The following is a 13,275-nucleotide window of genomic DNA, read 5'->3' as shown; positions in this document are numbered from 1 at the left end:
CCTGATCATTGACTTCAGAGCATGTTCACCAGCTTTTTGGGCTGGTCCCGTTGTGGGGTGTCATCACAGCAGGAGCACCTGCCATGGGTGCCCCAGGGGTCCTTGTCAGAGGTGGACCAAGTTCCATGACCTCCAAGAATGCATCCGCTTTGAATTTTTCCTGCTGGAACCACCTCATCCCAAATGATCCTCTCTAGAAAACTGTAATTGATTGATTGATTGATTGATTTTTTTAAATTTTACGACTGGTGATCTGGTCACACTTCACTGTGTATCCAACCTCTCTGCATCATTAGAAATTCCTTTAGTGGTGAGACCTCCTTCCCATAGAACCTCCTTCCCCTAGAAGTGGCATTGTCATTCAGCTAAAGTCCCCTTATAAGCAACCAGGGTCATGGGCCTTTGGAGTCTCTATGAAAACTGTGACTGTCAATCCACTCCTTAGAAAAATGGACATTCCATATGGTTCCTGAACCTCATTGACACTCCAAAGCTGCCATCAACTCTTGGGAACTTATCTTTATGGAGAGGGTCCTAATGCTGGACTGGGTTTTCTGAGCTCAGGAACCTGCTCTGGAGGATGGGTTGGTCTCCCCAGGCCAGGAGGTGTGGCAGAAATGGTCACAAAATAGTGAGAGTTTACTATATGGAGTGAATTAAGACTAATTTCCAGTAGTCATCCCCAGAGACAACATTCTCTTAGTCAATACCTTATTTCATTTCCCTCCCAGTAAGCCATTGGCAAAAATTGAATAGGTATCAATTAACGTAATCACACAACCCATATGCATGCCACGTTTCTCCTACATACTGAACCCTGTGCTGAGTATTTTGAGCCCAGAAATACAAAAGGAAAAGATGTCGTCTTTGCACCCCAGGTAAATAGAGGAAAAGGGGAGCTCCAAGGCCATAGATACAATTATGGAAGTAAAAGAGTCTATTTTCATGACCCTCATCCCCCAATCTCTTCTACCCCGATACCCTGCATTCCAGAGAGGTACAGACCCTGCTTGTTTCTGACTGCTGGGGTAACAAACCACGTAACAGTGGCTTTCTTCTGACCATTTCCAGAAGGTCAGGGTCATACCTCCAGATCTGTTTGCCGTGATGCTTACTCCTTCCCTCGTCTCCAACCAAAGGAAAGCTGGTGCTGCTTGGCATTTTGTATAGAAGCAGCCGAGAACAGATACCTTCCACTTTGGCCAGAGTTCTTTCTCATGATGCTACCTGGCTGACGTTTCTCACGGGCTCTGCTCTGTGCACCCTTAAGCTCAACGCATTTGACCCTTCATGCTCAACCTTCTGGATCATTCCTGATGAAAGTGGATGGTAGTAAGAATTTCCAGCAACTGAATTTTAAGCCTGATTGCCTCTCTGGCAACCTGCTGGTATCGGGTGCAAAAACAACCCCATATGGAGCACAGAATTCTCCTTTCCAGAGTCTAACAATTTCAGAGGCCAGACGCTGACTTCCATCTGTGCTTTACCGGTAGACACTGGGCCTTGGGCTTGCTCTAGGCTCTCCTGGCCATCATGGGAGCGTGACACCATCCGTCCTGCAGAGCTGATCCTCCATCTCTGGCATTTGGTTTAGAGCGGCATGGCTGACTGACAAATAATTATCCATGGGAACAGCGAGGTCTTCCCCTGAGAGCCTTTGGGAGTTATTAATGAGAAATTAGCTTGAACTTGATGAGCCACTGCTTTCCTAGATTGATTTCACTGGGCCATGAGGTGTGAATTTATGATCCAGCCCTTCCTGTCGACCGTGCCTTTCCAAGGACCGGCTCCAGATTTGCTGCTGTGGCCCTTCCATTCTGAGGATCCCCGGGACCCCCCCACTCCCCAGATAAAAGCGAGCACCAGAACACTGCCTAATGGGCAGACTGGGGAGGCTTTGGATGTTTGCCTGCTGTGCCTTTGATGTTGCCATTGTTGTGAAGAGAAGTTCTCTTCTATCTGAAATACATGACTAACCGGAAACTGTCCTTCCCTTCCCCTCTGTCTGCTTTTCCTGGCCACAAGCGTCCATTGTGACTGTCATTCAGCTTGTCAACAATGTAGTTGACACTATAGAGAATGAAGGTATTTACTTTTTTCTTCCATAGCCTCTCATGTAAAAGAGTTATCATTTTGGAAATTCGGCTTCCTTGTTGTATTGATCCAGGGTTGCTTTTAATCGGTCGGCAACCTCGGGGACACTGGTTGTTTCTCTAGGCATTGGAGTGAATTTTACCATTTTGGAGGGAAAAAAAATCTAGTTCATAAGTTGTTAAATAGATGAGTACTCTTTTTTATAAAAGCCCTTCTAAGAGTACCCAGTCAGTTGGAATCCATATTACTAAGAAATTCGTTCTTACATTCAACATGTATGTACTGAGCTCCTATTATAAGCTGGAAATACTTAAGAAAGCATTCCAAGCTGTCATCTTATGGGGATTGATTTCAATCAGGTAACTTTTATTAGTTACTTAGTACAGTTAGGGGTGGGAACAGGTGTGGTTTACCTTTTTATTCCCCCAACAACAAGGAGGAGAAACAGCATGTTTTTAAGTCATCTGAAATGTTCTGTTTTACCCTCTTCATGTGGCCCAGATTATCGGGTTTACCTCTTGCTTTGTATTTGAACAGTGTCTATCATGGACCAAGGACAGAACTACAACCGAGGTGACTCTGCCACAACCCCAGCATAACATTTCACTTCCACGTTTTGAATTGCTGAGTTCGTTCTTCCCCGTCCCTCTCCCTCCGTCCTTTCCAGGGGTTCTCTGATCTGCATTTTGCATGTTCCAGGTGTCTTGTGTGCTTGGCATTGGAAGCGAGAGTCCCACCAGCATCCCTCCCCTGGCCTCCCCACCATGTGTGTCCTTCATCCATTTGCAGCACATCTCCCTGCCTTCCGGGGACCACAGTAGGGCCCACACCCCTCCTCTCTCCGGGAGCATGCTGCCAGCCTCGCTCTGCATTTAGCATATAGAAAGGAAGAGAAGCTAGCAGGGAGGGGGTGCACGAACCAGGTTTACTCCACATGCCCTGGTAGGCCATCCCTTGCGGCACCAGGCACCCTCTCTCTGAGTCACCATCGCCTTACTGTCTAGGAAGCCGGAGCATGGCGGGTCCCTGATAGAGCCCTAGAAGGAGCATGCACGTGACCCCGGAGTCTTAGTGTCTCTGGGATGTTAATTGCATGTCAGCTCCCCGCATCCGTTCCTTTCCTGAGCCCTGCCCCAGCTCAGGTCTGGAGGAAATTGACTGTCACGACTTTTCTCCCACAGCCTATCACTGGGACACCTCCGACTGGATGCCCGGGGCCCGCCTGTCGGACATAGAAGAAGTGCCCAACTATGAGAACCAGGAGGGAGGGTCGGCCCAGCAAGGCAGCACGCGGGAGCTAGAGAGCGATTACTACCTGGGCGGCTATGACATCGACAACGAGTACCCTCCCCCGCAGGAGGAGGAGTTCCTGAACCAGGACCAGCTGCCCCCGCCCCTGCCTGAGGACTTCCCAGACCAGTATGAGGCCCTGCCGCCCTCCCAGCCTGTGTCACTGGCCAGCACACTGAGCCCTGACTGCAGAAGGAGGCCCCAGTTCCACCCCAGCCAGTACCTCCCTCCCCACCCATTCCCCAATGACACGGATTTGGTGGGCCCACCTGCTGCCTGTGAATTTAGTACTTTTGCCGTGGGCATGAACCAGGGCGCAGAGACGGCAGGCCCCGCCGACAACCCGTCTCTATCCTTGCACAATTCCAGAGGCACCTCGTCCTCGGATGTGTCGGCCAGCTGTGGCTTTGACGACTCCGAAGCCGCCATGAGTGACTACGAGAGCGTGGGAGAGCTCAGCCTCGCCAGCCTGCACATTCCCTTCCTCGAGACTCAGCACCAGACCCAAGTGTAGACAGCGCGCCTGCCCAGGGCCCTCGGCGCAGTCCGTGGCCAAACTGCGGGAAGGATGTGGGGCTCGCATCTGCACGGCCAGCAGCCAGACGGAAACAGGGACTTGCCCCCGGGGAACTTCTTCACAAGCCCCGTGGTCACCGGCAAGCTCCTGTCCGGCTGGGTGGAAAGAAAAGGCTCCGAGAGTTTCTTAGCGGGGACGGATAGCCTTGCAGTAGGTACCTGCGTTCACGACCAAGCACGGGCACCGAGTTTCTGCAGGGGGAGTAAACCACCTGCTGGGTTATACAGCCCATCTTGTATGGCTTTGTGCAGTATTGGGACCCGGGAAGGGTTACAGCAGCAGAGCGGGCAGTATTAGTACTGGCAACGAGCAAAGACGCATCGTCGCATGTCATTTTGAGCCAATGGGGGGAGGGGATGAAAACAGTAGTTATGATGGTTGGAAAAGTTAGTCTCTTAGGGGAAAGAAAAGAGAAACACACATTATTTAAAAAAAAAACAAAAAAAAACACAAGAAAATGGGCTGAAGCCTTTAAAGTCAACTCTATTTTTTTTTTTTTTAAATAAGCTGTCCAGTTTTCAGCTATAAAATTAGGTTTGGGTAACATGGTTTGTATGCTTAGTTATTTTTGTTTGTGTTAAGCATCCCATATAATATAGCTGGGCTTTATGATCTTTGAGAAAGGTATCAATGGAAGGAATGTGAAGATACTTGGGCTTGATTTTGGGGGTCAGGGAGAAGGTTAACATTGTTCCAACATTAGAAAGAATGTGATTATCTGTTTTTGTGTTTTCCAGTAAATATTCCTGGCCATAGCTACAATTTTAATATTACTGCAGAAATTGGCTTTTGTTCTGAGGATCAGGGAAGAAAAAAAAAGTGTATTTTGATACACTCTTCTCTACAATGAGAGGAATTAGGGGTGTAAGCAGAATTCAAATTCAGGGGGGGAAAGGGAAGAATATACTTTCAAAGTTTTCAGCTGGATAATCACAATTCTTGATAATGCAGATAAAATCCAAGTGTTATTTTAAATTGGTAGCATCATCACTCTAAATGCAATTATGTTTGCAAAAAGAAGAAAATAGAGTAGTTCTCGTGTATAGATTAGTAGTGTGTGTGTCTGGGCCTATATACAATTATGTGCTTGCACTCCATAAGGCTGCTCTTGAGGAAAGCGAAAGTGAAGGTTTTAGGATAAGGACCGTGTTGAAAAATCCTGCCAGAGGCAGACCTTCCAATTTCTCTGATCTCTACAATGTTAGAGAAACACCAAATGCCATATTTTGCTCCGGTTCACTTAACTTTTTTTTGGTATTGCCATTTATAGTGACTTAAAACTGTGTTTTTGAAGAAATAATATTTTGTTACAGTTTTCCAGAATGAAACTCTTATTTGAAAGATGTGTAATGTTTAATTACACCTCCTGGGGGTTCTCCTCTCTCCTGACGTGTGGGCTTCGGCCAAGAGTTTACTAAATTGTCAGGAGAATCTTTCCAGCAGACATACAGTAACCCCATCCTCGAGGCGGAAACTTACCAAGTTGAGTGACTCTCCTCTTTTGCTTCAGTCAGATTATGGCTGTGTGCACAGCGGCCATAGTAAATAAATGCATATTTGCACTATCTGCTTCATGAGCAAATCTCTGTGTCCACGGTCTCTGGTGGCATATGGCATTGGTGTGTCAACTGTTCTGTCCTGGTTCTGTGTCTCATCCGCAAAGACATATTTTTAGTTGCTTCCATTGTGTTTAGTCCACTGCTCTGTGGGAGTCAGTGTTTCTGAAGCTCGTTGCAAAAACAAGCAAAAAAAATTCCTTTTCATTCCAAGCTTCCTGAGTTCAGGATACACTTCACAGATTTTCCAGCTTTTCTTCTCTCCCCGTCTCTTGGTCAGACCTCCTCGTGGAAGCATTATCCGCACTCTGGTCTTGAAATAAATGAAATTTCACTGAGGCTGCTTTTGAGAATAGTGTCTCTGGTATTTTTCTTATGTAAGAAGCACATTTGCAAGAATCACGGCGAAAATGATGAGCTAATGGTCTAGAATAGAATCACTGCTACACTTTTAATAATGCAATGACATAAAAACCGTCAAAGTAAAACCAACAATTCATTTCTTGCCCCCAGGAAATATTAGAACGAGATTAATGCCGATGAGTCCCTACTGCTTACACAGCTTCTCCTCCAGGGAGAATGCCTGACTGACACGGTAATGAAGGAATAAATAGAACCCTAATGCAGTTGTGAAGTCACCCAAGAAAATTGTGCCCACTCTTTTCGCCCTGACCTATATAAAATACCTCTTTTTTCAGCATATCTTCCCCTGATTTTCTGCAGAAGAGTTCTGCGGCTAAGTGTATACCAGATAAGCATGTGTTATGTTTTGATTCATTACCTTTAAGCACATGGTATCTTTTCACTTGGGGGATAGTCGGTTTTCCCTGTAGGTTACAGAATGGCTTGCAGTCCGGCCAGCATGGAACTGGGTGGGGTCACCACTGATCCAAGGAGCTGGAAGGGTCCTTAAAATCTGCTTGTCTAATCCCACTCCCCTTTTTATTTTTTTATGAAAGAGGAAACATGGCCAGAGAGAGGAAAGGACTTGCCCAAGCTCATACAGGAAGTGAAATAGCTAAACAGGGACCAGAACCCGTCATTTGGCTAATATTCTTTCTATATAACATTGTTCACCACTAAACCTCCGGGGACGTGGTATCTGCCTGCTTCTGCTGGACCGTCCGACATCCTGTACTCCTGCTTTGGAATATGCTAGCAAAGAGAATTCGTGGAGATTATTTCTCTGGAAGCCTTAGGATCTCAAGTTTCCTTGAAGCCACCCCCAGTAAGGATGTAGTTTCAGAATTCACACATTTCTTTGGACACTTATCAAAATGCTGCTTTTACCAAATGAATGTTTTCTAAAATGAGGATGGAATGTTAATTACAGAAAGGAACTCAGACCAGGCGTCAGTTATAGTGAGACTTTGATTACAGTGTTACCTACTGGATGCAGTTCTGTTTTTTTTTTCTCCCTCCCCTTCCCAGTCTTGCTGTTGGTTCCTCTCCCCTCCTCCCCTCCGCCATGATGAACCACATGGAAAATAGGTAAGCCAATAAGTGTCTTGCCTTTTTTTCGATCACGTATGTGCTACCTCTGAGAAACCATTTCCCATAGCCTGTTTGTGGGGCACTTTACCTATATTACACACATTCTTGTGAGGTTGAGAGTAGCTGGACTGGACCTTTGATGTTTGTCATGTAGCGAGCAGAAACTATGAGGCTGTAAAAGATGAATAGAGTAGGTGTTCATTTGTTTTCTTCTGCAAGCGTTTTGCTGCTGTGTTCCATTCCACGCCAGCTTTCCATTTACTCATGTCCTGCCCATTCGTGAAATGCCGTTGTAGAAGACAGTGGGAAGAGCGGGTCAAGTCTATGCATTTGAGGTTTACTCTATCAGACAATCAGTCAGAAGACCTGGAATGGGCATTTAGGATGCATTCCTGGGACTTATCTGGAACTACCATCGAGAATCACTAGCACAGCCTAAAAAAGAAGCAGATGAAAAAGATAGACACCACTGGCCATCGCTTACTTACTTCCTACCCCGTCCCCTCCCCCCGCCCGCTACCCCCACTAATGCTGTGTCTACATCATCAAAGTCAGGGGAACTGAGAAGAGAGATAACCACAGGGAATCATGTGAGATCCAGACAACACTTCCCTGTGAACGAATTCGGGAAGATCTGATGTTCATTTTGCATGGGCTGCCCAGATAACTGTCTGGTTTCTTCACACTTCTGCCCTCCCAGTGCACAGGTTTTGCTAAAAGTCCTTAGGCTTGCATGTTTTCTATTTTTCATTTCCAACCATGAGAAAGGGGAGATTTGAAGAGGTGCTGCTTCAGAGTTCTCATTTTGTGTGGTCTGTGAGAAGGCGGTTACATGTTTAGGCTGGTGTTCGTCCCGTGACATTCAACTGCACATTTTTCTGGTGGAAATCCACAAGGGCTTTGAGCTTCTGGTTGCATAATTCTAGGGTTTAAAGTCACCATTTGTGGGTTTGGCATCAGTTAATACTTAGCCAGCTGGCTAAGAGGTAGGAAAAGTAAGATTTTCTTTCCTTACATAATAATGAAAAGCAATAATTACAAGTATGTAATATTACACAAAGGCCATAATTAGTCTCTTCCAGTGTTGAAGATGCACTAGAGAATCGTACAGTCCATTCAAAGTGTGTTTGGACCCATTGGTATGGACCGTAGCACCCTTTCCGGCAAACAAATACCAGAATTGCTACTACTTGACAACTTTCTGAGCCCATACTACTGCATTTCAGGAGGTGACAAATGTGTTCAGGAAATGGAAGCACTGTATCAGAGAGATTGTCTTGTAAATTTACCTGTTACAAACAGGCTGGTTTGTAAAAGATGTATGTTTTGGTGTTTAAAATGTTTATAAAATTGTATATAACGGTTACAATTTTCCAGGCTTTTTGTAGATACTGTATTTGATGCCTATCAGGATGCTTTAATTTGGGGGGTCGAATATAATTCTAAGTCACCCATGCTGTTGGTCTGCAAACCTTTAAGGTAACTCCATGCATACAAACAAACACACAGGATTTTAAATTTGAAAAGGATGTTTTTTAATCATTTCAAAATGTACTGTAATCTTTTTGGGTTTCTACTGTTTTCATTTAATTTTCTCTGTTTCCAAGAAAATGTTTGTATCGACATTTTTTTTTAAAAAGTGTGTTTTGCCCAGTTACTAAGTATGTGATTTTTATGCCATTTCAGGTTCAGATGAAGTATGTCGTTTCTTTACACACACACACACATGCACGCGCGCGTGCACATATGAACTCCCCTAAACTTGCACACACACCACACACCAAACCTTATGCAAAGGGGAAAGCTAGCACTTCAAGTGAGCCTTGTCCCTTACCTTAGAGATGGATTGTTTCTGCATATATTGCTGTTGGCAGTATTCAGTCTTGTGTTCTTTTTCTAAAAAAAAAAGCAAAGAAAGAAAGAACAGAACAACAACAACAACAAGACAGCCAAAAAAAAAAAAAAAAACCCAACAGTGTACAGGTTTGTAATTGCCAAAATTTGATGGTTAAAACAAGTTTTCAAGTAAAAAGAAAAAAAAAGAAACTAGCAATTGTGTTGACCCTTTTTAAGTGTTTTCCTTTATTCGCCTTCAGTTATTGGCTCCTTTGGAACTTGGGCAGTCCTATTTTGCAGAAGATGGTGTTTTCTCCAGAGACTTCTTATCTCCAGAAATACTTCCATTGATTCTGGTGCACTCGTGTTGGAATCCTAGGTAGCTTCTTCCTGGGCACATACCCCACAACTGGGATTTGCCCTGATGAGAAGGAACACAGTCCTGTGGACTTGGAAAAACAGGGGCTGTAGAGTCCCCCACCTCTACAGAAATGTCTCCTATATACCTCCCCACACCTTCTAGGCAGCTTCTCCAGTACTGGTCTCCCCGAACAAAAACAAAAACAAAAACAAAAATGAACAAAAAATCCTAAAGTTTAAAACACAACTAGCACTTGAGGTTTCTGCCAGAAAGCTCTAGAAAGTTTTCCATACTGAGCCAAAGTCAAAGGATATACAGAAGTTGGGGTGGGGGACAATTTGATATTTTGAAGAGGCAGTGACCTTACAAGAGGTTAGTTTGAGACCAGGAAGGACTCCAGAAGGGCACCCTCTGTTTTGCCTCGGTGAGGGAGAGCCGGCAGACCGGGAGAACAGCCCTGTCTGAGCCCCAGCAGCAATAAGCGCCACCCCCCAACCCACCCTCAGCAAAAGTAAATGCAAAACCACTGGATAAGAGAAAGGGAGCACCAGTTTAGCACATTAGACCACTTCCATGGTATAAATACTCCAATCGTGGCTGATTTCAACCTACTCAGGTAATGTAAAGAGGCTCACAAATTCCCAAAAGTCAAGCCAACCCTGGCTGATGCACGCCAGTCTGAGTCAAGTCGTGTCTTCATTGGCTTTGGTTCCAGGTTCCCAGTACAATACCAGCCCTCCACTAAGTATACTTGATTGAAAATTTCACTGATGTTGTCTACCGCGAAATCCCCTGGACCTCATCAGTCCTCCCTCATCTTGCTGGATTGGGTCACTGCAATGAGAAGGATTTCCAGAGAGGCGGATGTTGAAAATATTCCAAGTCTTTTGCCTTTCAAGCCAACAGCACAGTGATAGGGTCATGAATTGAGCACCAGGAAAATATTCATGTCTGGGCCTTTCATGTGGCCACCCTTAGAAAAAAGATAATCTGTTTACATCTCCATCCGTGCCTCAAAAATGACAGCAATCCAGAGACGTCACTTAAGAAATAGCACTGGTCCATTCTGTTGGGGAAGCAGAAGAAGAAAAAGGCTTTTCCTGTCTGTAATTATTCTCTGCTGGTTCTCTGAGGTAGAAGGGTCAGGTACGAGCTTGGACCTAGCTCTCCATGGAAAGGTCACTTCTTCTTCTATGCCCGGGTCAGGGGTCCCCAGTGCCACTCCTGGTCTGGATGATACCCTAGGACCCAGGACTCAGTATATAGTCGTACTCATGGCTATGAAATATTGCCAACCAGGGGTGCTCATTAGATATTTAGCTATATTTATAAACTCCCTTTTTAATATTTTTTATATATAAAATATTTATACACTGTATTTATAAATTCCAAGGTTTTTTTGGAGGCTCGGGTCACCTGCAGCCTCTGCCTAGGATGTACTGAAATTCCAGACTCCCAGAAGAAATGCAGGTCTTCGGCATTAATGATAGGGAAGTGGGGAGCACCTCCCTAAGTTCCATTCCCAGACACGAGCCCACCTGTTAACAAGGGTTTTCAGAGGATAGTATCAGACCGGCCGGTCCCTGCAGAGTCCCTCTGAAATTTCCTTCTTTTTAAAATGTTATTTATTTATTTATTTATTTGAGAGAAAGAGGGATGAGGGTCAGAGGGAGAAGCAGACTCCCCACGGAGCAGGGAGCAGATGTGGGACTTGATCCTGGATCGAGTCACCCACAGACCCCTGAAATTTCTACCAAATGGACACGCCTCTGTTTCTCCAAACTCATAGTAATTAATCATTTGCATTTTTCATGGGACCCTCCATGTGGCCTGCACAGTACCGCTCTTCAACTCTTGATCCGGCCTTCTCCTTGGAAACAAAGGATTGCAGCAACATAAATTCTGCCACAACCTCCTGGGTGAATGCAAGCTGGTCATTAGAATGATGCTATTCAATGGCGATTTGAGCAAAAATTATCATCATCAGTCACCAGCTTTGGATAACTGCTAGTTTGGGTGCATGGCAGGGCAGTTTCTCCACCTACATCTGCATCTTGAAGCATTTTAGCCCATTTCTCAAATTCTTCCATTTTTGCCTCCATTCTTTTTTTTTTTTTTTTAAGTAAGTGTTACATGCAATGTGGGGCTTGAACTGATGACCCTGAGATCAAGAGTCACATGCTCTGCTAATCCAGTCAGTTACCCCTTGTGTCCATTATTTTACTTGTTAAATTCTAATGAATTTTTAGCCAATTATGCCCATTTCATACTGTCTTTAATAAGAAGATTTGGAACAGCCTTAATATCTAACAATAAATAATAACTTGGAACAAACTGGCACAAAAATTAGAACAGCTTAACAAGCCAAGCAGGAACAAGTGCCTTAAAAATAGAAAATTCCAGAACTTTTTTTTTAGTGTTCCCTTAATTATTTGTACTGCCGCCCGCCCTTCCTTCCTTCCTTCCCCCCTTCCCTCCTCATTTTCTTTTACTCCAAACCAGTGCAAGTTCTTTACAAAGAAGAAAATGAAGACAGGGAACAGAAGGTCATAAAGAACCCCTATATGTCTCCCAAAACAGTTATTATTATTATTGATATTATTCTTTCATATCATTCTATGTAGATATCCATTAACACATTTTTGAAAGGAGAATCTTTATTAATTTACTTTTGGGAATTTTTAAAAAATATTACTGCAGTAGGACACCTGGGTGGCTCAGTCATTAAGCCTCTGCCTTTGGCTCAGGTCAGCCTTCAGCTCAGGTCATGATCCCAGAGTCCCGGGATCGAGTCCTGCCTTGGACTCCCTGCTCAATGGGGAGCTTGTTTCTCCCTCTCCCATTCCCCCTGCTTGTGTTCCTTCTCCCACTCTCTCTCTCTCTATCAAATAAATAAATAAAATCTACTTCAATAGATGACTACTTTCTCATGAAAAGACAAAAATAAAAAAGGCATCCAAAACAAGGCATGAAAGTTCCCTTCACTTCACAACTGACATTCCCACATCTCTTCTACCTTCAAAGTATCACTTCTTTAAATATGGAGGGGACATTTTCAGCACTTTATATGCAAATAATCCTCCATTAAGTACCCTTCTGTGATCTTCCCTGATGATTTCCTTTTTATGGCTTCTGATCCGGCAGCCCTCTGTTTGACCCATAGAATTCGACCAGATTCAAGCACCTTTTCAAGCTTCAGGAAATCCTGCATTGTCTGCCAAATGCTCCCTTTTGTTTTGTGCCCTTACTGCCTGGCACTGAATTAGCAGTTAAGTTTAAGGAACCCACAATCCGCTAGAGCCAGAACAGTACAGATTTTAACTCCAATCCCAAGCAGGAAGAGACATTGGAATAGAGAATTTACAGTTCATTGGTGAATATTTCCTTAGTGTAAATACCTTTTCTTCCCCCTTCAACCTCTTCATGGTAAAAGATCCAGATGATGGAGACTCCCTGTATATGTACAAATACATATATGTAGATAGGAGGAAGAAATATAATGGGATCTAATTGTCCAGAAACTTGCTGTTTGCCTAACCATCTACCTTAGATGTCTTAGCAGTTAGTGCTATATTCTTAATGTTTGCATTATTTTCCGTATGATGGTCATTCCATAATTTGTTTAATCATGCCATTATTGATGGACTGTTTTGCTGTTTGGATATTACAGATAATGCTCCCATGCATTTCCTTTTGCCAAAGTGCACATGTGTTAGTATTTCTGAAGGATAGATTTCTGGAAGCCAGAATTTTTGAGTCCAAGAGTATGTCCCTTTTTAAGTCCAAGAATTTCTCCTATTTTAATTTGCCTTCAAAATGGTTTCATCAACTAATAATCCTATCAGTAGTTACACATAGTATGTAGAAAACAATGTAACCCACTCTGTCCACCAGTCCATGGAGTTGGCCCCATGTTCCAGAGCCATGTGCAGCTCTAGATTTCTCTGGAGATCCTAGGTTGAAGACTGCTATGGCAGGCTCCCACCACCTTGAGAACTGACCTCGTAAAAGTCTCTACTTCCGTAGACATGTCATGTGTGCTACTCGTCTGTGGGGCAGGGCTCGAA

At 44.2% G+C, this 13,275-nt stretch overlaps 1 protein-coding gene across 3 annotated transcripts in view; it reads left to right on the top strand.

Moving 5' to 3' along the window:
- FAT3 (FAT atypical cadherin 3) overlaps positions 1–9,060 on the top strand; it is a 660,150-nt gene extending 651,090 nt beyond the window's left edge. For 2 of the 3 annotated variants that reach the window (XM_004763573.3, XM_045087202.1), the window contains exons 26-28: positions 2,026–2,085; positions 2,632–2,667; positions 3,276–9,060. In XM_004763573.3, coding sequence (XP_004763630.1) covers positions 2,026–2,085; positions 2,632–2,667; positions 3,276–3,898 — 719 coding nt within the window. In that variant the 3' untranslated portion in view covers positions 3,899–9,060. The remainder of the gene's footprint in view (positions 1–2,025; positions 2,086–2,631; positions 2,668–3,275) is intronic. The other variant, XM_004763574.3, reaches the window with a different exon arrangement.
- Positions 9,061–13,275: the final 4,215 nt, after the last annotated feature.

This window comes from Mustela putorius, unplaced genomic scaffold, assembly GCF_011764305.1.
Source record: "Mustela putorius furo isolate JIRA1106 unplaced genomic scaffold, ASM1176430v1.1 tig00001069_pilon_pilon_pilon, whole genome shotgun sequence".
NCBI classification, from domain to species: domain Eukaryota; kingdom Metazoa; phylum Chordata; class Mammalia; order Carnivora; family Mustelidae; genus Mustela; species Mustela putorius.
The sequence above is the reverse complement of the archived record's forward strand: the minus strand, read 5'-3'. Positions and strand labels throughout refer to the sequence as shown.